The sequence below is a fragment of the Squalius cephalus genome (assembly GCF_949319135.1).
Source record: "Squalius cephalus genome assembly, chromosome: 20".
In the NCBI taxonomy this organism is placed as follows: domain Eukaryota; kingdom Metazoa; phylum Chordata; class Actinopteri; order Cypriniformes; family Leuciscidae; genus Squalius; species Squalius cephalus.
In genome coordinates, this window is record NC_137141.1 from 2714543 (window position 1) to 2739839 (window position 25297).

Genomic DNA, 25297 nt, shown 5'->3' on the forward strand with positions numbered 1-25297 from the left:
AAATTAAGTTACTCAATAGTGTCTTGCTTATTTGGGACCATAGTTAATTTTGCTTATAGATTGTTGGTAAACTTTTTTTTATAAATACAGAGAAAACCGTTTTATTCTAATATCCTATTTCTCAATAATAATTTGGGTGACCTGATGATAACAAACATCCATAAGTGTTTCTTTACATCATTCCTTTTTAAGTGCTAGTTTATCTAAATTACACAACACAGCCGAGTCTTGTCCTGAACTGCTGATGACATATTTCATGTAAAAACACACCTGTTTTTCTCTCTCTGTTTCAAGTTTATACCCACTGCCTTAAATCCATAAAATAAATGGCCTTAGCAGTGTTGTGTAAAAGACAAATTTGAACATCGTCATTTGTCAGACAATAATGCTGTGAAAAATCCAGATGCTGTTTATGGGATGTAAGATAAGATCATCTTTAAAAGCCAGAGAACTCTGTTCCTGCAACACAACTAACTGATGCACAATGATCGTCACACTTCTTTATTTCGTCCTCTTCAGGTCTGCTGTGGTCGAGGGGGTGAGTTCAGTTTATTTCTTGATGTTTGAAAGCAGCAAAAACTGAAAGTTCTTTACAGATAAATTAACAGTAAGCAGAGGATATATGATACTTACTGATCCCATTGTCATTTCTTTGACTCAGCAGCTAAATGAAAAAGTAGGTCTTAAGATGAGATTTGAATGGCTTAACAATACAAAATGATTCAAGTTTAGGAGACACCAGAGAAACCATGCTCACTCATAGATTTTAAAGCGACAGACCATAAAATATTAATTGGAATATCTCAGATACCTGAAAATGAATTAAAGATCAATGCAATGTAGTTTTGGTACTGAATCTTGTAAAGCCATAAAGGGTTAGTTCACCAATAACTGTCATCAATTACCCTCGTCGTTCCAAACCCGTAAAATTTTCGTCCATCTTCTAAACAAATGAATATATTTGAAATGAAATTGAGAGATTTTTGTCCCTCCATTGACAGTCTAAGGAACTACCATTTGTTGCTTCAAAAAGTACACATGAATCAAGTGGTTTAGTCCTACTATTCTGAAGAGACTTGATCGCTTTATATGACGAACAGATAGAATTTATTAATATTTTGATGCTAGAACTTGAGGTGGGTCAGAGCTGGTATTATTCTGTCATGCCTGCAGTAGAGCAAGGCACCAGCAACACCAAGGTCATGGGTTTGATTCCCAGTGAAGGCATGAACTAATAAGATGAATTCCTTGAATGCAATGTAAATCTCTTTAATTAACAAATACATGAATGCAAACTGATGTAGAAGAGGAGAAAGGCTGATGGCTTTCACCTCTCTTCTGTTGGCACAGGGTCTCTGGACTGAGGGTAGTGGAGATCCCAGTGGAGAATGCATGTGTGAGGCTTTCCTGCCCAACAGCACATTTCCAACCGGAGAGCTCATCTCGCTGGAGAGCACAGCCGTTGAGATCAACAACAAACTGGAGATAGAGATTAGCAAGGTTTGGTACAATCTCAATAACTCATGAGACTAAACTGAAGTAACATGCAGATGCTTTAACGGATCTTTAACGGTTCTTGTACAGGTGGAGACTTACGAGGTTAAACTAAGCATCTACATGGCAAAGATAACAAACCTGACAGTGCTGATCAAGCTGATGGAGAATAACCCCGACTCCTACAGTGAGCTCCACTTGGAGGAGGTGAAAATCAAGATCATGCAAGTGGAGGCTCTAATTGTGGAACTGCAGGCGTCTATACAAACCACCTCTGCCGTGCTTATAGCCATACGCGAACAGGTGACACTTTCTGAACCTCTGATCAGTCAGCATAAACTGCACTTAAAAAAATGGTTGGGTTGACAAATCAAAGCTACAGCTTTTGTAAAAGCTTGAGTTTGATTCTTTTCAAAAATCTCTGTTCCAAGACCAAATTTTTCAACTAACTTTTCCCATAGATTTCAAGCTGGTGTAACAGCATCGTAAAGCTGGTTAAACAGCTACACTAGTACAAAAAAAAAAAAAAAAAAAAAAACACCAATCAAAACCAGTCTGGCATGGAGATTCATGTTGGTCTTTTCAGCAGGGAATTTAACCTTCAAACTCTTGCCAATGTCCAGGCGAGTCTTTGCTCAGCCAACAATCAAAGTTGGTCTTTTTGAGTTTCTAGTTCTCAAGCGGTGGATCAGTGGGTATCACTGCTGCGTCCAGCAAGAAAGTCCAGTTTTATTCCTGCTTGGCTCGAGAGGCCTTTCTGTATTAGGTGAACGTGATTTGACCAAATACAACATCTTGGTTGATCCTGGAACAACATTCCAAAAAAATAATCATATTTGAGGGACGATTTTACAGTTTAGGCTTACAAATAGGGCTAGGTGCTTCTACATCATTATTATTCACCTATCATTCCCCTCTGATTTAAGTGATGAGTTATGGTTAGGGTTAGGTTTAGGATAGGGATATGGTTAGGATACAATTTTAAGACAGGAATGTTGTTCCAGGATCAACAAAATGGGTTGAGTTTGCATGTTCTCTAAGTAAATGTTGCTGGGTGTTCAACAAACTAAAGACTTGAGGTGAATTGGCGACTATAAAATTGCATATTGCATGCATGTGAACTCTGTGGTGGACTATTCTGGGTGATTTCCTGTATTTGGCGTGAAATTAACTTGATCAAATTTTCTTTTTGATGAAAACAGATCAGTGTTGTGGTTTCTGTGCTGACTCAATTGGAGATCACCTATGACAAAAACCTGGTTCTTGTGACACGTCGAGAATATTTAATTCTTCAGCAGAAACTAGAGGCGTGTGAGATACGGCATAATGAAATCTTTAACCCCAGCATTGGTAAGTCTTTCTGTATAAAAATACTGAATGTGTACCTGTCTTGAATAATTTATTAACTAATTTACATTTTTTAACAGGAATCTGCAATCACAGTGGAATTAGAAGAATCAGCAAACCCATCATCAGCCAGCTAAACGCAGACTTGAATGGAGGTTTCAGGTATGGAGGATGGGGTAAAGACTCCAAGCCCTTGCCTGGCTCTGAGAACATGTACTGGTACTACGGCTATACGGACACTCTGGTCACTAAAATCACACAGTACTCAGACTACTACAAGCTGATCATGAGGCAGGTCTTTAAGAAACATGAGCTTTTTGTCAGAAATCAATATGATTGGCAAGGCACTGGAAACAACTATGTTGTGCGAGAAAACACCCTGTACTATCAGTTCAGAAGCACTTTTGGTATGGCAAAGTTCAACATGACCAGTGTAAAAGCTCAGAACAAGGTTATTCCCAAGGCCAGCACCAGATTCTCATACCATTACTCGGCCAACCAGAATCTGGACTTCGCAGCCGATGAGTCCGGCCTGTGGGTAACATACGCCACAGAGGAATCGAAGGGTAAACTGGTTTTAGGGAAGATCAACGAGGAGACATTTGAGGTAGATAAGGTTTGGCAGACCAGTATTTTCAAACCATCTGTAGGAAACACTTTTATGGTGTGTGGGGTTATGTATGCCACACGGTCTGTAGACTCTAAAACTGAAGAGATCTTTTACACCTTTGACACTCGCACAGAAAAGGAAAGCTATGTTAGTGTTCCCTTTGAGAAGTTCCAGGACTCCTATGTTTACCTGGACTACAACCCCACCGATCAGAAACTTTACATGTACAACAATGGTTATTACGTCAGCTATCATGTTTGGTTCAACCACGAGGGCTCAAGAGATAAACTTGATTAGCGACTGACCTGAGAATTAAGAATATTTGATTAAGCTGTCAAAAACAGAACAGCAAGGAATGTGCTGTATTTCACTTTGTTTAATAAATCGTTATGAGCATTATGATATAAGTGAGATTTCTTCTTATGATAATCAATAACTGTGCTTAATTCATTTTTGTCTTTGAATTCCTTATAATTTGTCTATCTTCTTCAAACTATGCAGTCATGATTGATTTACCATTGTAAATATAAGTTGTGATCAATGCATCTTCAGGAGTGGAACTCAGAACAGAATTCTTGATTGGAAGTCTTTTGATTAACAGCTGGACCATTCCCGAATGATAACTATGAAGATATTACTACGCCACTACAAATGCAACCCTAATATTACATTGAAACAAAAGATTTTATATTGTACCCTATATGATACATGTTATGAGGGTAAATTTGCTTCGGCACAACAATTTTACCTGCCATGTGGTAAATGTGGTATAACTGTGTGGAAAGTTTGGTTTTAATGCTGATCAGGACATTGTACAGTCAAAAACATATACAGATGCACATGTCCGCATGCACACTCATCCAAACCCATCTGATAAGGTTATTGTAATGTGCAGGAGCAAAGGACATGGTGTCCACATATCTTTTAACAAATTTAAAACTTTTTATGTAAAAATAAGCATTAAAATGTCTTAAATCCACTTTTTAAAGATCTTAAAATGCAACCGGATAGTCACCGCAGTGAAGATTAATATTTCATTTTCACTCGTTGCTTTCTGAAATCTTACAACTTTCAATGCGTTGTGCCATGACTGCTTAAAGTAGCCTAACTGACACGTTTAAGCGATAAAGAAACTTGGGTGAATGAGAAAATGAAAGGCAAAATGTGCTTGATAAGTTATTAAAATTGCAATAAACCACGCAAGACATCTTAGGCATGAAAACTGGTCAGGGGTAAAAAAGTTGAGAAGGATGCGGCAGCAAAAAATCCAATCCAAAACTTTATATATATAATTTTGAAAATGTTGTGCTTTTTAATGTTAAATTCATCAATCTGGTGCAAATTAAACAAAGAAAAATTCAAACCTCTTTTAGTTACAGTGTCTGTCTACATTACTACTACTACATAATAGTTATAATACTAATCCCATGATAGTAATAGCCATATATTGTAAAACAAATGCACTGAAAAATAAAGGAAACTTTCATAATTAGTTTTGTACTAATTTCTATACTTGAAAGAGTATATTTCTATACTTCACATTAAAGATGTGATTGGGCTAGCCCAGTGTCAATCAAGAAAAGAACCAATGGGCCACTGATCTACACGCTTCACGGGGTGTCAGAAAAAAAACTAACGCTGACTTTTTTTTAACCAATGCATTACACACTAATTACGCACTAACCCAGCACCGCCAATTAAGCAAAACAAAACGAATGGGCCACCGATGTACGACTTTTATGGGCCGTTAAGACAAAAAACAAAACAAAAAAGTATGAGATGTATCGGCCCAAAAAGCAAGTCGGCCCACCGGGAATCTCCCAGTAGTCCCAATGGCATTAGCCTACATAGGACGTCAGACAAAACAAAATCCTACCTGTAGCCTTTCACCATCCACTTATTTAGCTGCTGTCGCATCAATTGACATGCCATCTTCTTTCCCCTCTTTCTTTTTCTATTTTTATCCCCCGACAGCTTTTTTGCTTAATCTATCTTTTTTGACGACAACTCACTACTCGTTCCTGCTCGCACATATTATCCCGCCCTCTTCTATGTCAAAATGAAAAATAATGACATTGGCAACATCGCTGTCTGTATCTGACAGGACAGTTATCACTGTAAGCTAACTTACCTCAGGCTTGCTTTCCGACGTGCGGTTCTTTGTTCGGCAGTGTGTCATTGTCAGACTGTCGGGAAAGTTCTTGCTGCGTCCGTTGTGAGACCAAATGTTCGCTGGACAAAAAGAGGAAACAGAAAAGAGGAAAATGATTACTAGACTGGGAGATTTTCTCACTGCGTCCGCTGTGAGACCAAATGCTCGCTAGACGGAAGAGAAAACGTAAGCTCTCTACCGGGAAAGTTCTTGCTGCGTCCGTTGTGAGACCAAATGTTCGCTGGACAAAAGAGGATACAGGAAAGAGGGAAATGATTACTAGACCGGGAGATTGTCTCACTGCGTCCGCTGTGAGACCAAATGCTCGCTGGACGGAAGAGAAAAAGTAAGTGCTCTACCGGGAAAGTTCTTGCTGCATCCGCTGTGAGACCAAATGCTCACTGGACGGAAAGAGAGAGACCCCAGGTGGACGACCCAGGGGGTTTTAATCAATGAGGGTTTGGTGGGCTTTTTTAATGTGGAACCAGTTGGTCCTGATATAGCTTTGGAGAGCATCTGAGGACCATCTCCCAAGAGCTTGAATCTGCTGTTGGGAGAGGCCTTTTTGGGCTGCTGAAGTTGCTGCCCCGATACGGAAAGAGTGACTTGAGAAATTCTTTGCTGGAATGCCTGACTGTTGGAGAACAGATTTGAGGTGTTTCTGGAATCAAAAGCGTGTCAGGGGTTTATTGGATTTGTCTATGAACAGGGGTCCCGGAGGAGATTTAGCCTGGGAGCTTCTCCATTGCAGATATGCCAGAATGGACTGGTATGGTTGGATTGGCGATGAGAGGTTAAAAATGTAGATGAAATTACCTTTTTTGGTTTGGTTGGTCTTACTTTGCTTAATCAAATATGAGATTGTTTCACCATCTAGTACTGACAAGTCTGAGATGGTGGGGTGGATTTTTGGGTCGAATTTGGAAGTGATAGCAAGTTCCGAACATCTAAGAAAACCAAAAAAGGCTAGGATAAACATAGCGTAGAGTGTGCGGCCAGGTATTGACGGGCTGATAGCCTGTGCGGAGGGCGTGAATACATTTGGTGAGAATGTCTAGCGTTATGGGTTGTCTGGCGTCGGGACGGGTGGGCTGGGATCTTTGAATTCCTTTGATCAGGAGGGAGGTTTGTGAATTGTATATCTCGGGGGAGGGAGCGCCGTACATCAGTTTGTGGAAAAACTGGATGCCGCTCAAGTAACCTTTGATGGACCTGACTTGTAGGCCCTTAAAGCTATTAAGGTAGGAAATAAATGAGGTGATTGAAAGAAGAGAAAAATCAGGGAACGGAATGTTATAAGAGACATGGAATGCTTTGAAACATCTCCAAGCAGTCACGTAGGATTGGAGGGTCCCGGGAGAAACTGCTTGGAGGATGGTGTCGAGCGATGCGTCGAGGAGGGGTTTTAATGGGTGGGTTACGGGAATATTAGTTCCGAATAGTGAGGTACTGGAGTTACCTCTGGAGCCAGCATTCTGAATTTCTGAAACAGGAAACGAGACAGGGAGTCAGCGATTTGATTTTCTGACCCAGGGACGAGTTTAGCAATTATGATGAATTGGTCGCAGGCTGAAATCCAGGTAGAGCTGAGGATTGAGATATGTTCTGGAGCTTCGGTAGCCACGGAGACGCGAACCAACGACCTTGATAAAATCGGCGTCTGTGAACAGTTGTATATCGGAGGGGGACAAAACGAGATTGTTACAGAAAAAAGAAAGGCTGTTCCACTGGTTTAGAAATGTTAACCATAGCCTTAGTTCGTCGCGACATGCTTGAGTTATGGAAATGAGGTCCTCTAGCGAGTGGATGGAGGACGTGAGTGAGAGGAGATGCGAAATGAATGCGATATGATGCGATATGAATTCCGCCCTGCGGAATGATGCGCATTGCAAAGTTTAAATGGCAGAGCAGGGATAGGAGTTCACGTTTTGAACAATTCGATTTTTTTAAGGAGAGAAGATGAGACGAGAATTATTCGGTCGATTTTCTCTTTGGGCAGGGATGCTTGGAATTTGGCTGAATCCAAATTAATTCCTAGGAACTCGATGAATGATGCAGGGCCCATGTTTTTTCCTGTGCGATGGGGATTCCGAGCTCAGAAAAAAAAGTTTTGGACTGTGAGGATGTGCGTGGCTGGGATGGCATTGGGAGGCAAGATTATTAAAAAATCGTCTAGCAGGTGAATGAGGTGGGGAATAGCGTAGTAGTTCAACAAAATCCAGCAAACGGCTTCTGATAGCATGTTGAATATTTTAGGGCTGCTTTTGCATCCGAAAGATAAACGCACTGCGAAATAATATTTCCCGAGCCAGCGAACTCCGAATAGGTGTCATGAATCTGGATGGATAGGCATTACTTTGAAAGCAGACGTAATGTCAATGTCAACCTGCGATTTTGATCATGTTGATTGCCTGATCTATGTCGTGGTATTTAAGCGACAATTCATTGAGAGGGATCAAGCTGTTTATGCTTGGGAACGAGGGGCTGACAGGTCGATTATTAGGCGTTTTTTACCCGAGAATCTTCTTGTCGCCACTCCAATGGGGCTGATACGAAACAGATTAAATGGAGGATTGTCAAACGGGCCGATCATGAAGCCTGACTCGACTTCTTTTATGATCAGATTGTCTACAACCTCAGGTTCTATTAGGGCGGATTGAAAATTATTGCATATGATGTTTTGGGAGAGCGGGCATTCTAGGCCGGGTTTAAAGCCGTTTTTTAGGCCTGACAGCAGATAATGAGTAAATTCAGCGTCCGGGTGATGAGCTAGTTCGAGGTGAATGCGCAAAATATTTATGGGAGTCACCAAATAATTCGATTTTTTATTCACAGATTTGTACACTGGACATACAATGCGGGCATGAGCACCGCCACAGAAGCTACAGATGTGCATGAACCGGCAGCGCGATCTGATACATTTACTTGAGTTGAAATGGTTACAGGGCTGTCTGCTTTCATCGAAAGAGGAGACTCTCCTTTCAAATCCTGGTTTGCGCTGGTGGTTGCTGCACGAGGCACGTAGCTGGTGGATTTAGTAGTGCTTGTTCCCGGGCCGGAAAGAGAGGAAGGGTTAACCTGCGGGCACGAAGCAGTTGAGTGCACCACTGACCTGCAGACCGCGCAAGAAATGTTTTTGCAGCCTAAATACACCCTGCTGTGGAGATCTGGGTCGAGTGCGCCCCAGTATGTGCACTGGTTCCACTGTGCGACTCGCATGGCACGTTTGGCTGAAAAAAGTTTATGGTACGTGTAGAAGCGCCCTCCCCCATAGGACAGCGTGAGTTCGGCTATGATTGATAGATAATCATTCAGTTCGCGCCGCCTGTGGGGGAAAGCTGAACAGATAATTTCAGTGAAACGAGAAAAGGCAATTGAAAATTCAGAAAATGAAAGAACGTGGGATGAGTGTGTGTTTGTGTTTTTCAGGGTAACGGAGAAATCACCACAATCTACTTGACGGTCTGGTTAAGATGGAAGTCTTGCCAGGGGCGGCGAAGACAGGCCTCGATGCAGGGCTGTTCGGGCAGGCATGCGGCCACGCTTATAAGAAGCCTGGGGCTCAGGTGCGATGTCCGGCGTAGGAGGAATGGTCCTGGGGCCGGTGGAATGCGAAGGCGGATCCCTGGGGATGTTTGTTTCTTCGTCAGATGAAGAAATTTGACGTTGCGATTGCGACATGGTAGCAGAACAGCGAACCAAGATGCTGCTAAACTATCAATGGATTGAGGTGAGACTGCTGCATCTATATATACACCTCTTATCATTGATTGTGGAGTGCTCTCCACTAAATAAAACATAATTTAGTGTGTGCCCTTTAAATGCAAATGAGCTGCTGCGGCACGGCACAGGTGATGATAATATCAAAACAGAAACTCAGAAACGGTGTTCATTTCGACCTGAGTCAGACAATAATGCCTACAGAGTCAGAGAATATATGCTGTATGGAGATGGAACAGGTATAGTTTAGTTTAATTACTGTTATAACGTATTTGTCATCTGCTTGTATCCACTATTAATACAAGCCTGCTGTAGCAGACCCCATCCGAAAGATGGCCAGAAATATACTGTTTAATAAGTTTAAATAAAGTTTATTGTACATCACACAAAAAATTAAGCTTCAGTTTTACTCCAGAAAATCACCGTAAGAGCCGAGTAAACACAGCATAAGAAGTGCGCAAGTACATAAACGAATTTCGGTAGAGTTGAGGGAGCATTTCCTTCGAAAACAAAATTAATCCACCTCATCTTCAGCAGCTGGCTCAGATTTCGGGAGTAAATAGAGAGAGTTATGTGGATTAATACATCCAGCCACATAACACCTACAATGCTTGGGAGACATTCTCAATGACGCCACACCAGCCCCATGGCTGAAAACAGGTCGTTGGGAGACACTGCTTATGATTTATGGGGATTTTAAAAAAGGGAGTGGATTTTTATCACTATAGGGTGGTTGTGTACACACACTTCCAACACACATTTATGTCCAAACACCATGCAAAAGTGAATTTTACATAATAGGTGCCCTTTAAGAAAGAAATATTTTTTATCTCCAAATAATAATGTATTATTATTATTAAAATCCAAACTGTTAATCACTTCAGACTATGGGCAACAGAATGTACACAAAAGGCCTATTTCTCTCAAATATTGTTCACAAATCTGTCTAAATCTGTGTTAGTGAGCACTTCTCCTTTGCCAAGATAATCCATCCACCTCACAGGTGTGGCAAATCAAGAGGCTGATTAGGCAGCATGATTATTGCACAGGTGTGCCTTAGGCTGGCCACAATAAAAGGCCACTCTAAAATGTGCAGTTTTATCACACAGCACAATGCCACAGATGTCGCAAGTTTTGAGGGAACGTGCAATTGGCATGCTGACTGCAGGAATGTCCACCAGAGCTGTTGCCCGTGAATTGAATGTTAATTTCTCTACCATAAGTCGTCTTCAAAGGCGTTTCAGAGCATTTGGCAGTACATCCAACCGGCCTCACACACGCAGACCACGTGTAACCACACCAGCCCAGGACCTACACATTCAGCATCTTCACCTCCAAGATCGTCTGAGGCCAGCCACCCGGACAGCTGCTGCAACAATCGGTTTGCATAACCAAAGAATTTCTGCACAAACTGTCAGAAACCGTCTCAGGGAAGCTCATCTGCAAGCTCGTCGTCCTCATCAGGGTTTCGACCTGACTGCAGGTCGTCATCGTAACTGACTTGAGTGGGCAAATGCTCACATTCGATGGCGTCTGGAACTTTGGAGAGGTGTTCTCATTAATTTTTCATTAAATTGAAAAATTTACTTTTTTCAAAAAGTACCCCTGTGGCAAGCAGGCCGGTGGCGTGATTGATGATGAGCGACACCGGCGCAACGCACCGGTCTCGTATCTCACGGAGGAGCTTCGTAAGCATAAAAGGAGGAGCGACGAGAGAGGACCAGGCCTGGACTATTTATGTGATTTTATGTTTTGTTTAGTTTGTGTGTGTGGCAGACGGCTGTGAGGGGCTGCTGCCTTTACTTTCGTTGTTTTTTCTTATTTTATGATTATTAAAGTTGTTAAATGTTTGCCGGTTCCCGCCTCCTTCACACAACAACATACCTTCGTTACAACCACTTACTTTGTTTCTTCATTTTAATCTCCAGAGTTTTTCCATTTTACTTCACTCAGCAGCTGTTTGTAGGTTGCTTGGTAACAGACCTGAGAGTTGATTACCAAACAACAGATAAGATGAGATTTTGTAAGATAGGATAAGAATCTTAAATCAACTTAAGATTTGCTTCTGTAATAAGAATTTGTGAAAAATCCTAAATTAACTTGTCATATCTTAACTTAAGAACTTAGAACTAACTTATCTTAACTTTTTCTGTAGTACTCCCCCTGGGCTTCAGAAGAGGACTACTTCGGCGAATAGCCAGGGTGACCTGAGGATTACAGTGAGGGCTTCCCCGCCAAGTACATCTCCATGGGCCCCTCACTCCTCTACCACATTGCAAGCTGTGAAGCTTCCGGATGGGGTTGCTGGTCCTTCTCAATGGTGACCCAGCATTTAATTCGGGGCTCCAGCAGAGGATCAGATGTCAATCGCTGCATTGGGAAGAGGGCTGTTACGTTCTGGAGATGAAAGTGATGCTGAGCTTCCCACTATAATGGTGTGCTCATGCTGTATGGCCGCTACTAAGTGAGCTTGTAGTGGTCCGCACTGCGGCCGCTGCGTACATCAATCATCAAAAAGGGTCTAGGCTTCTGTCACATGTCCCAACTTGCCCGTCATCTCCTCCCATGGAGTCAGAAGCATCTGAGGTCGCTACGTTCCATTCACATTTCGCGATTGCTCAGTCGTCGAGTTGTATACTTAAGGCAATATGTATACTTTTACTACAAAATATTGCTGAAATTCTTCTTTTTTGCAAGTGAAAAATCTGAATCACCTTATAATTTAGAAAGGCACATTCTCTGAGATAACTTTTTTTATTGAATTGATCCACATACAAAAAAAGAACACTTAAATTTAACTCTATCAAGACCACCCCTAAAATAAATTTATTTTTTATTTAAAAAATATTGTGTGTTAGCAGTTATGCTGCTTTTTATTAGACACTCTAGAGTTTATTGCATTTCATGGATGGATGAATAAATGAATAAATGGATGAATAGATGGACGCACAGAAAGGCAGACAGACAGAGGTCTGGATCACACCAGCACTCAGTCATTGTGATGGCATGTTATTACAGTAATCCATGAACCTTCTCCAGGTTTGGCAAACAATGTTTCCTCTCAGGTCGATTATGACTGTCTTTTATGATAATCTAACAATAAAACACGAACAACGTATTAAGCAAACATGAACTGTGTGCATATGTCTTCATGACAAACGTCATCGTACATCCCCTGGATGTCAAACACAACTGTCATGAGAATAAGACATGTGCTGTAGATTAGTTCTGATAACATGCTGCATATAAGACCGTAGCTGAGAAAGAGGAACATATTTGGACACATGATGGATCTCCTGCTGCTCGTGCTGCTGCTCGCGGCCCCTGCTCACACATGGCTGGTAAGAGACTAAGAGTCACTCTGACACTCACTATCTCAGTTTTGATTCATTGCTGAACCATTTCCAAAGATTCGATTTTCATACATATCTTAACGTTAAGATGAATGAGCCCATAATGTTTCTCCAGTCTCTAGAGGACTGGGGCTCTGGCAGAGTCGACGGCTCCGTCGGGGAGTTTGGACAGTGTGTTTGCAACGTGTTCCTGCCTGATACTTCATTCCCAGCGGACCGTGTGGAGCAAATGCAGACGTCCTCAAATCAGCTCTCTGTAGAAATCAAACTCCACATCAGCAAGGTAGATTTATGTTTATATAGTCTAGATTAGCGGATTTTCTATTCAACCCAACGTGTTATTTTAAAGGTACAATATGTAATAATTTTTTAAATAAAATATCCAAAAATCACTTGCACAGTGTGATATATTTCCTGCAGTTGTGTACTTACAATATCCCAAAAGTCTCCAAAGGTTTTTTATTTCAGAGAAATTCCAATTTTAAATAATAGTCCGTCCCGGAAAAAAATGTCGCCTGTCAATGACGCAATATCCGCGCTATCCTCGGTTTCCGCATTTCACTGCGTCATCAACAATTTAAAAAAAAAAATATTGTAGCTTTAACATCGAGATGCTTTTAGAATTTTTATTAATTTAATTAATTGTATTTATTTTTTTAAATGTCTATATAGTTTTTATTCATTTTATTTCAGTTTTAGTTATTTTAGTACATCAAGTTATAAACTAAATGAAAATGAGAAATGTTTCCTTAATTTTATTCCAGTTAATGTTTATTTTATTTCAGTTAATGTTTATTTTATTTCAGGTAACAAAGATGTTTTTTTACGGTTTTAGTTTTAGTTAACTATAATAACCCTGGAGCCAACACATTACCACTAGGGGTATAACGATACCCTCGTGTCACGATTCGATACATATCACGATACAATATTATTGCGATACTCCAAGACATATGGTAAAAGGTTAACAAAAAATGTACTGTTGATTAAAATGCTGTTTAATTTGGTGTTACATTGTGTGTGTAAATGAACAGGCTTGGACTTGGTGCTGAAACCCACTGAACAGAACAATAGAGACACCAAAATAACAATATTCATGATTCTGAAGATGAAAAATACTGAATTATTGTAGATGAATATGCTTGATCTCTGTCACTGACTAGATATATTTAAAATAATGTAGGACACTTTTACTGGTAACATCAGACATTTGGCATTATCAGGACACACTAATATTCCCCATTGCATTTTTATACATTATATTCAACTATATACAGTGCTATGCATAAGTTTAGACACCCATGCTAAAAAGTTGACTAAAAAGAGGAATAAAAAATCAACTTTTGGAAATTGAACTTAATGCCTTAATTTAAAAAATTAGGAAAAATCCAACCTTTAAGGACACCAATTTTCTTTGCGAATGAATAATGTATCGTAAATAAATAAATGTTCTTCCTTAAAATACAGGGTGCATAAGTTTGGACACCCCTATGTTAAATTCCCATAGAGGCAGGCAGATTTTTATTTTTAAAGGCCAGTTACTTCATGGATCCAGGATACTATGCATCCTGATAAAGTTCCCTTGGCCTTTGGAATTAAAATAGCCCCACATCATCACATAGCCTTCACCATACCTAGAGACTGGCATGGAGTACTTTCCATAAGATCATCTCTCAATGCAAATCAAACCAGCTATTAGGCTAACTGAAATAAAACCATGCCAATCTCTAGGTATGGTGAAGGGTGTGTGATGATGTGGGGCTATTTTAATTCCAAAGGCCAAGGGAACTTTATCAGGATGCATAGTATCCTGGATCCATGAAGTAACTGGCCTTTAAAAATAAAAATCTGCCTGCCTCTATGGGAATTTAACATAGGCAGGGCTTAATTTGAGCCGGAACATGTTCCGTCACCTCCGACGTTGGATCCGGAACCTTTTTTATTGGATCCGGCACCTCCTGTGTCACTATGGAAAATGAATTGCCTAAATTAAAAAAATAAAATTAGCCTACTGTTTGTGTAATGTTCAATGTTGTTATTTGTCTGGTTAGTCTTTATTCCCCATTGAAGTTCTACAAAAATCTTGTATTTTGAGATTGCTGATAGCCTCGATGTCAAAAATGACGTCAAATGTCGATGAAATGTCAAAAAGACAGCAAAGTTTGCTTAACTTTTTCAAATATGTCAGATCCCAAACAAGCAAAAATCGTTTCCGCTGATCAAGAATGTGGAAACGGTGGACACAGCAGTAGCCTAGTGTCGACATAATATCTCGTTATTTCAACATAATAAGGGGACATTCTCTGCATTAAGCCACATTAAGCGTTCTTATAATGGTTTTCTATGGGAGGAAATGCTTAACGTAATTGCGTTCATATTCTGGGCTCATCTGATTTTTTGTACATAGCATAGCCTACTTTGTTATGATTTTAGTATCATAATGATTAATAAATGTACGCACAATTATCCGTGAACTTGATTTGAACAAATGCCTTTCAACTTGTGTGTGCAAAATTCAGAATTATTTTTTTTTTTAAATATTATAATGTTATTTTTTTTCCATTTATGTTGATTTATGAAAAGTGAACAGCACGAGATAGGATGCGCAATATGAAACGAGTGGGTCAGACATGATTTTGACCACTTCATTAATTTTTGTTTTGTAGAAAGCGTTTCTTTAAAGTGAATTTCATTTTGTATAAATCTTAATTTTAATCAATTTTTAATCAACCAATTGCCTGGATTTAGCTAATGAATAAGAAGCAAATATAACAGACAATAATCATTGAGGTGCCCGCGCGATCACTTGCATTGCACGTTAAGCGCATCTCATCCTAACTTAACGAAACTCGGTGTATGCCTCACACAGACATGATAAATACATCAAATACACAAAGCTTGAAATGTCTTTAAACGAAATAATTTAAAACGAAAAGGAAAAAGGCTACTCTCTGATTATGTAATCCATTATGTGCATAATTTCTCTCTAGGCGCGTAACGCGCGTTCACTATATGGCGATCGTCAACTTCATCTTTGCAGCTGACACTGTCAGAAAACACTAGTTTATTAATAAAAATGAATACACGCGTCACCGGATTTACAAACGCACATCTTGCTTGTTGCATGCACACATAATATGTGTGCATGCAACATTATCATAACATTATCATTAATAATAGCCTACATCTTTTAGAATATTTGATTTAATGCTGAATGTTGCGCTTGTTCAATTTAATACAATTAAAACTTTAATTGTGATCATTAAAATAATTGAATATTAAATATTTAGTGGCCAAGTTTTGCGCAGCTCCCCCCGTAAATGATCTAGCACCCCCTCAGCACATGCGTTAAAAATTCTCTGGAGCCGCCCCTGCAAAGAAGCTATAGGCAGTGTAGGGTTTTTTTTGTTGTTTTTTTTGTTCCATTACCTCCAACCCCAGTTTTGAGTCGCCGGATCCACCCCCCCTCTGCGCTCCGGGACCTCCCACTTTACAAATTAAGCACTGAACATAGGGGTGTCCAAACTTATGCACCCTGTATTTTAAGGAAGAACATTTATTTATTTACGATACATTATTCATTCACAAAGAAAATTGGTGTCCTTAAAGGTTGGATTTTTCCTAATTTTTTTAATTAAGGCATTAAGTTCAATTTCCAAAAGTTGATTTTTTATTCCTCTTTTTAGTCAACTTTAGCATGGGTGTCTAAACTTATGCATAGCACTGTATATAGTAGTTTCATGCAGTACAGACACTAAAACTCTGTAAACGTGATTTTTTTTTTTTCCTCACACAGTCATTTTTATTTTGGGTGAACTATACACAATACATAGTTGGATTTTTGCATTGCGATATATCGTGACAATATATTGTTACACCCCTAATTACCACAACTGTTTTTTGTACAAATTTAATAATTTAACCAAAAACTTTATATAATAATGGTTTGAGTATTTAGTTTCTAAATGCCTCCATTCAGTCATCTCAATGAATTTGATGGCTTTCAGCAGACTATCATTTACAGCACAGACCATGTTCATCCTTGTCGTATTTTCTTTGACCTAGTGTAGTTTTCTTGATTTTTTTTTTGAGGATGAGGATCTGTTTGATTTGATGAGTTCTACCAACTGACAGAAGAGTTTGTGATCGAACACACAACCGTTGACATCAACTAAAGATATTCTCTATCTCGTTGTTAAAAGTCAATTAAATCAATGCATTTTGCTATGCTAATCATCTATTTCTCATTTTTTGTAATTATATTTAATGTGTTCAGGTCAGCAGTCTGAAAGTTCAGCTAGTCATTCTTCTCAGCCAGCTCTCCAACCTGACGGTTCGCGTGGAGAATCTGGAGAGCGGACCGGACAAGTTCATCAAACTAGAGTTTGAGCTCCTCCGCATTGAGCTTAGAGAGTTTGAGGCTCTGGTCACGCAACTGAAAACTTCTCTAAACTCAACTTCACCCGCCTTCGAGAGTCTTTTCATAGAGGTGAAACTTCCTTCACTTACACAAAACATGGCATTATAGTGTTTGTATGACTCTAATTTGTTTTCTTTTGTAAGATTCGCAATATGAGTTTAATTGTGGACCAACTGGAGAGCTACGACCGAAGCAACTTAGAAGTGATTCGCATCGAGTTCGCCAAACTTCAGCGGAAACTGGAGAAATGTCAGGATGATAAGGAAGACTACTCTAATGCACAAATAGGTAGGCTAATACTAATTTTCTGAGAAAATTATACACCTTTGGCTTATTTGAAGTGTTTTTATATGATACATGTAACAAGGTTTTTATTATTTCGATTTAATTACACAAAACGTGCGTAGGAATCTCTTGTATCCATGAACTTTCTTATTCTTCTTGTTCTTCTGATCTTTAGTCTATGGCAGCCCATAGAACCACTTGAGGGAATGTAATGACATTTGGCACAGAGATAGAGGACAGTCTCAACATTATCCACAGCAAATTTGGAGTCTCTAACTCAATCCCTCTAGCGGACCAAACTTGTACTCATGTTTATGCTAATAACTTTTGAACCTTAAAAGTATTAGTTCACTTCAGAATTAAAATTTCCTAATAATTTACTCTCCCCCACATCATCCAAGATGTTTATGTCTTTCTTGCTTCAGTCGAAAAAAATGTAAAAGAGCGGAAAAAAAATTCTCGTCCAACTTCAAAAACTTTTGCTTTCTTGCATATGGAGAAAATTTTTTTCCTCAAAAACCTAATTTCTTTTCGACTGAAGAAAGAAATGACATGAACATCTTGGATGACGTTGGGGAGAGTAAATTATCAGGAAGTATTAACTCGGAAGTGAACTAAACCTTTAAGGGCTAGTAACAAAATTCTCATTTGATTTGCCTCAAGATTCGACTGGTATCACTGTCATTTTCCATCATGAATTTTCTCAGAAATTTTGAAGTTCTCCAAAATGACGCACTACACACTTATACTCTGCACTATGTACTCAACCATCTAGTCAGTGTATGAATTAGTTATGAAAGATCATCATCGGAGTCTGAAGCCCCTCCCACTCTGCTACGCAACTAAAGCTAGGATAGTCGAATGCATGAGGGGTCCAAAACTCCACACTATTTAAAGTGCACTTTTTCTTTTTGGAATTTACAGTGTGAACACACTAATCGCTCAATTTATAATACAAAATGGCATATAGTCAAGTCACCTTCATTTATATAGTGCTTTTAACAGTATGGATTGTTTCAAAGCAGATTTACAGTGATAATAGAAATTAGCGTAACAGTGAAGTTGTGAAGATCATTAGTCATTAACTTAGGGGCCGCTAACACGACACCGTTCTAACAGAAAACCCTTAACGCGCTCCGTTTAAAATTTAAGTGCGCTCCGGCCGCTCATTCGCACAAAAAGTGCCTGGTGTCTCGAGAACACACTCCCTGAAATAGGTTTGAAGGTGCAAACGATTATCCGTTTTCTCTGCGCAAACCACAAAAACACAAACCCGCGAAAACGCAGACGCCGAGCACATGGGCATCACGTGTTCGGTCGATAGACCATTCATCCAATTTTTACGAAATTGTACGATATATATATATTAGGGCTTGCATAGACTAGTCGAGAGATCGACTACTTCCACCACTATTCGGCGCTGTCGGAAACAATCGACTACTCGAGCGTGCATTAACCATAACTTAATTCAAAATGGCGAACGTCACCAACAGACACCACACATCAGATGTGTGGAAGTATTTCATCAAGGATGACAATAATATCGTAGTTTGCCAACTCTGTAAGGAGCCGTTCACATACAGTATCGCGTCTAAAAACGTGTGGAAAGCGCGGCTGTACCGCTGTCTCCTTCTTTCCACAAGTGCTTGCTACGTGCTGTTACGGAAAGACCGAAGACCTGCTGTGCACTTGCGGCATTCTGAAGAGTTAAGATGTTTTCAACTTGCAGAGGCATCGCACGCCTGGAAAAACTAGCGCACCGCACTGCATGCGCATTGCGACCACGCCGCTTCCATTATGAGTGCACTTGTCGCGCGCCTACATTTAAAATAACGAACTTGAGTGCGCAAAAGACCCGATATGTGAACGGCCCCTAAAAGCGGACACTGCGTCTGAAATGAAAGCCAAGAACGGCTATTTATTTATTTTATATTATAAATTAAAATCTGTAATGTCATAATTATAATGTTTTGAGAGTTTACTTATGTAATTGTTGCATTAGGCTATGAATTAATATTTATTGATAAGAACCATTTCATGTTTTTTCATTTACAGTAGCATGAACCACGAGTAATCGAGTAACTCGAGTATTGTTTTGATAAGAAATCGACTAACAGAAATCAGTAGTTGTGCAACCCCTAATATATATATATATATATATAATGTGACTGTTTTATGGCCTGGTTAACTGTCAATTATACTTTACAATTAAACATTTACAGTTAGGTTTCATATGACCAAATTCTTCAACAATATTTATACATTTTAGTTAATTCATTAATGTTAACAAAAATAAAGTGTGTTAAGTGTTATTATAAAAGTTTTTTTGTCTAAAATCTCCAAGGGTCCTGTAAGCATGGAGGCATTCTCAGGATTGGAAAACCCGTCGTCAGCCAGCTAAATGCAGACTTGAATGGAGGTTTCAGGTATGGAGGATGGGGTAAAGACTCCAAGCCCTTGCCTGGCTCTGAGGACATGTACTGGTACTACGGCTATACGGACACTCTGGTCACTAAAATCACACAGTACTCAGACTACTACAAGCTGATCATGAGACAGGTCTTTAAGAAACATGAGCTTTTTGTCAGAAATCAATATGATTGGCAAGGCACTGGAAACAACTATGTTGTGCGAGAAAACACCCTGTACTATCAGTTCAGAAGCACTTTTGGTATGGCAAAGTTCAACATGACCAGTGTAAAAGCTCAGAACAAGGTTATTCCCAAGGCCAGCACCAGATTCTCATACCATTACTCGGGCAACCAGAACCTGGACTTCGCAGCCGATGAGTCCGGCCTGTGGGTAACGTACGCCACGGAGGAATCGAACGGTAACCTGGTTTTAGGGAAGATCAACGAGGAGACATTTGAAGTAGAGCAGGTTTGGGAGACCAGTGAATACAAGCAGTCAATCACAAACGCATTCATGATATGCGGCGTTCTGTACGCGACCAGGTCAGTAGATACCCAGACAGAGGAGATCTTTTACACTTATGATACCAATAAAAACGAGGAAAGCCACGTTAGCATTCGCTTTGAGAAGTTCCAGGACTTTTATGTGTACCTGGACTACAATCCTGCCGATCAGAAACTTTACATGTACAACAACGGATACTATGTGTATTACAATGTGAAGTTCAAGACTGCTTAGATAAACTACTGCTTTCAAACTTTACTGATCATTGACAATGTAATCTTGTCTGTGGAAATACAAATATTACAATAAAATTATACACAAGCATCACCTCTTGCATGTTATAATCTTGTGTGTCAAAGTTGTGCAGGTTTACCAAACATTTTCTTTTTGTGAAACATTCAAAGCTTAAAAGCTGACAGTATAAACTAAAGTGCTTCAGCTATAAACATATAAAACAAACTTATACAGTCAACAGGAATAGCCAAAGTCTTTTCTTCAAAGTTTTAGGATTCTGACTTGCCATTCATGACTGCTGATGAACTGGAAGAATAAAAAAAGGTATTTTAATCAAACATCTTGAAGTGTGGAAGTGCAAGCATCTGGACTGGTCTCTTTGCACACAATGCATGCTGGGAGATGCAGCCTTCAGACTGAAGCAACACACACTGCCTTCTCTGCATCAACAGCAACATTACCTTATACAACAGCGTGCATGATCACAAACGCTCTTAGTGCCAGCATTAGAACAAGCCAGTGATGAGGCAAACAGAAAACAGCGGCACATGGTGACTTTTGTTAAGTTTCTGTAAGAAAAAAAAAAGAAAAAAGTAACATTAAAAAGAGCCATGTACACAGTGAATCTAAATTTGGTTGTCAGTTCACCTTTTAGTGCTTAATCCTATTCTGTACACACGTTCAGTATTTTATGGGAGTGACAACCGCATTCTTCAACCGAATTCTCAAAAAACATGGGATATATACACACACTATGAAGGGCTAAACGTCCTACCCTCAATTAAACATATCTAAAACCAAACATACACTATGATCATTGATTTCAGAAAACATGGCCACACGCATGAAGTCACATCCATTAAAGGTCAGACAGTTGAATGTATCCAATCTTACAAATATCTTCGGACAATTATCGATTCAAAACTGAACTTTGAGGCAAATTGTGAAGCTGCGTGCCAAAAGGGGCACCAGCGCTTGTTTTGTTTGAGGGAAAAAAACGGTCTTATTTTAACACTGACAAAACCTTAATGGTCGTATTCTACCATGCTTTTATTCAAAAAATAGTATCCTTCTCGTTGGTGTCATGGTTTGGGAACCTATCCTTAAAGAACAGAAACTAAATCAAATTGTTAAATGGTCTAGTAAGCTGATTGGTGCGTCACAGCTTAACCCAGTGTCCCTGTACACCAGGCAGTTACAGCGGATAACTGGCTCAATATTAAATGATGATTCACACCCTTTGCACAGTGAATTTCAAAATAGTTTTGTTCCAGCAGCCATCGTTCAGAGGAACAAAATGCACAGATGTCACAGAGCAATGTTATTTATCTATTTTATTTATTTATTGGTTTATGATGTTTATATATTGTCTAATGTCTATTGTCTGTGTTTGTCTCTAAAATGTGTGGATAACTCTGATATTGCAAAACAAATCTACCTACGGGTACAAATAAAGTAACCTGGATGGAAATAATTATATGAAATTGAATATATAGTTATAAGTCTGAATATATATACAGTTGTAATTAAAATTATCCCACCCCCATTGCAAATAAGGTTTATTGGCAAAATTTACAGACAATGAACAAATCATACAAAAGTAATTGAAAATAGCTCAACACAACATCTCGGTTACGTATGTAACCCCTGTTCCCTGAAGGAGGGAACGGAGACGTCACGTCGGATGACCGACAAATAGGAATCTCGCTAGAGTGGCCTACTATATCTACTTCAAGTGTAACTAAAACGAGCCAATGCACATTGGCATGCGATAATTGCATCAGCTGCGCTGCATAGATGTGGCGACGGGACCTGACGTCTCCGTTGCCTCCTTCAGGGAACGAGGGTTACATACGTAACCGAGATGTTCCCTATCAGTCGGTCACTCAGATGACCAACTAACAGGAATCCCCTACCAAAGCACCACAGAAAACGCTCTACACGTAGGCTATAGAACCCAGCGAACTTGTTGGGTGCCGCCCAGCCCGCAGCTCTACAAATAACTGTTAGCGAGACACCACGTCAACGCCCAGGAGGATGTAACACTTTTTGTTGAGTGAGCTCGCAGCCTGGAACCATGGGCACATAGCCAGGCCAGGGTCTTAGTACCACGTGGGTGTTGCCCGGCACGAACTCTAGGCACGATTTGTCGACTGAATATGCCTGCAGGTCCCCTACCCTCTTGATGGAGACCATTGAAACCAGCAATAAAGTCTTTATAGACAGAATATTTAAATCTGCTGGCTGCAAAGGCTCGAAGGGCACGCTCTGAAGTGCTCAAAGCACCAGAATGAACAAAACGGAACACAAGATTCTCCACCCGGCCCTCTTCTGGGGGTGTGGTCACAGTCTCCCGAAGAACAATCCCCTCCATCTCCGGGTCACCCGTCCTAGAGTCTCTTACCCTTACCCTTACCGGCTGGTTTGGCGGGGAGCCCTGTCTGCGGCCGGGGTGATGAGTAGACTTAGGAGATGCAGCCGGCGGAAGCAGCAGCGGACCACCGGGGCAGGATGTGTGAGAGAGCCTTAGTCTGCTTCTGGATGGCTGAGAAATGCTGGGCAAAGCTCTCAACCATGTCGCCGAAGAGGCCGGTCTGGGACATGGGTGAATTAAGAAACCTGACCTTGTCCGTTTCCCTCATGTCGGCCAGACACAGCCAGAGTTGGTTCCTGGACCACTAATGTGGACATCGCACAACCACGCCTTAACCTTCGTTGCACAAAGCGCGAGGTTCGTTGCGGTGCAAAGTTCGTGCAGAACTTCTGGGTTGTGACCACCCTCGTGCAGGTCCTTCAATGCCTTGGCCTGATGGACCTGCAACAACGCCATGACGTGTATGGCAGAGGCAGCTTTCCCACAGACCTGGTAAGCCTTGTCGGTTAAATCTGACCAGTGCTTACAGGCCCGGGAAGGGAGCCTGTAACGTTCCACGTGCCGTTCCACAGGGGAAATCTTTGTGTAACCCTTAGCTGCCCCACCATCAAGGGTTGTGAGGGGGGAGAAGCTACCAAGACGGTTTCAGGCAGTAAAAGTGAATAGTTCCACGTCCTAGTGAGCTCCTTGTGCACCTCGTGGGACTGAGAACCAGCACAGGCCACCCCGAGAAACCAATCGTCCAGCCATGAGGGCTTGGGACACGGTGATGGGTTCCACTCAAGCCCGATCATCTCAGCGGCCCTGGAAAGCATAGCCATAATCTCAGGATCTAACTTGGGCAGCGCTATGGTTCCCAAAGGAGGCAGCATAGCCGAATCATCATCTCCAAAGGGGTCTGGTTCACCGTCCGATGCAGCGATCGACATCTGATCGTCGGGAGACGCCCCAAAGGATATGGCTGGTATAACGCCTTCAGACGGTCCAGCTAGTGGTGCACGATATATCGGCCAATATGGTAATTTTTTTACACATGGGTATCGTTCCGATGTCAAAATAGGGCCAATGTGAACAGGCCGATAGTCATTCCTGTGTATTTGATGTGTGAAGTTGAAGATGTTGACAATGCTGACTCGCGATCTTCGCAGTAGTGAACGTGCCTGAGAGAAATGCACATTTCATACGGATGACATAAGCAGAGAACAGTCTGTTTTCTTTCGTTTTGAATTGTTCTGTTTAAAAGTACACATTTCAAGCTTTCTATATATGTCTCAGGTCTGTGAGGCAAGTAGGCTACTTTATACGCTGAGTTTCGGTTCATTTATGAGAAAAGCTCCAGGTTCACGCGCCGGCGCCTCCGTGTCGTGATTAAATATTTTCTACTATATTTTTTTTTTTTTTTTTTTTAGCTTATTTATTAAATCCAGGCAATTGGTTGATGAAACATTGATCAAAATTAAGATACAATTAATACAAAACGAAATTAAATTTAAAGACAGGCTTTGTGCTTTCTGTTTGAGGTCTCTGTGAAAGTTTTAAAGCAGTCTTTTAGTGCCGCTTTCAGAGCGCTCACGTCCGTAACATTGTTTTGTTTTTTTTTGTGAAATAAATTTCTAAATAAATTCGACTTATAGTCCAGTGCGACTTAGGCTATATGTTTTTTTCCTCTTTATGACGCATTTTTTGACTGATCGTTTTTTTGACTCGTAGATATTCAAATACCTTGCTTGATATTTGATACCCGTTCGAATTTGAATTTTCTCAAAAGTGACAGCACGTGTGATTTGTGGATTACCGATAAGCGCGAGTCTGGAGAAACAGGCGTTTATTTATTCATTCTTAGTGTTGAGAAACGTAGCCTTCATGTGTTACGTTATTGTGTTAATAATAACTAAAGTAGCCTACCTAATTATGTTACATACAGTGGTGGTCAAAATTGATGGCACCCTTGATAAATATGATAAAAAATGGCTGTAAAACACACACATACAAATGCAAATGACACATTTCTGAGTGCTTTATTAAACAGAAATTTCAATTTTAATCCCATGCAACAAGAGATAAACACGTTTGCCAAATTGTTTTATGTTACACTTACTCTCGCATCAGCTGTTGTGTAAACAGTTGGGGTGTAACTGTTCACAAAATTCACGGTTCGATATGATACACTTGTGTCACGGTTCGGTTTGGTACATTTTTTGATACAGCAAAAAGAAAGAAATACCAGAGAAATTTCCTGGATTTAATTTTTTTAAATCTTTTTTTTAAATTAAAACTTACAGAAGCCCTGAACCGCAAGGTGAGAAAAAAAATAAAGAAAACTTATCTCGTTATTTCGACTTAATAAGTCGTTATTTCGACATAATATCTCGTTATTTCGACATAATATCTC

The 25297-nt window shown here is 40.2% G+C and overlaps 2 protein-coding genes across 2 annotated transcripts in view; both read left to right on the forward strand.

Annotated features, from left to right (window-relative positions):
* Positions 1-3748, forward strand: part of LOC307148204 (uncharacterized protein) — a gene marked incomplete at its 3' end in the record, with an annotated part of 40475 nt that extends 36727 nt beyond the window's left edge. The window contains exons 15-18 of the mRNA XM_079853559.1: positions 1351-1500; positions 1585-1797; positions 2697-2844; positions 2922-3748. Coding sequence (XP_079709685.1) covers positions 1351-1500; positions 1585-1797; positions 2697-2844; positions 2922-3748 — 1338 coding nt within the window. The remainder of the gene's footprint in view (positions 1-1350; positions 1501-1584; positions 1798-2696; positions 2845-2921) is intronic.
* An 8522-nt stretch (positions 3749-12270) lies between these two features.
* Positions 12271-20814, forward strand: olfm4.2 (olfactomedin 4, tandem duplicate 2). Its single transcript, XM_079853200.1, has 5 exons — positions 12271-12664; positions 12792-12959; positions 16953-17165; positions 17240-17384; positions 19726-20814. Exons 1-5 carry the CDS (start codon positions 12608-12610, stop codon positions 20529-20531), a joined length of 1389 nt encoding a protein of 462 aa, XP_079709326.1. The 5' UTR covers positions 12271-12607; the 3' UTR covers positions 20532-20814.
* The last annotated feature ends 4483 nt before the right edge of the window (positions 20815-25297 follow it).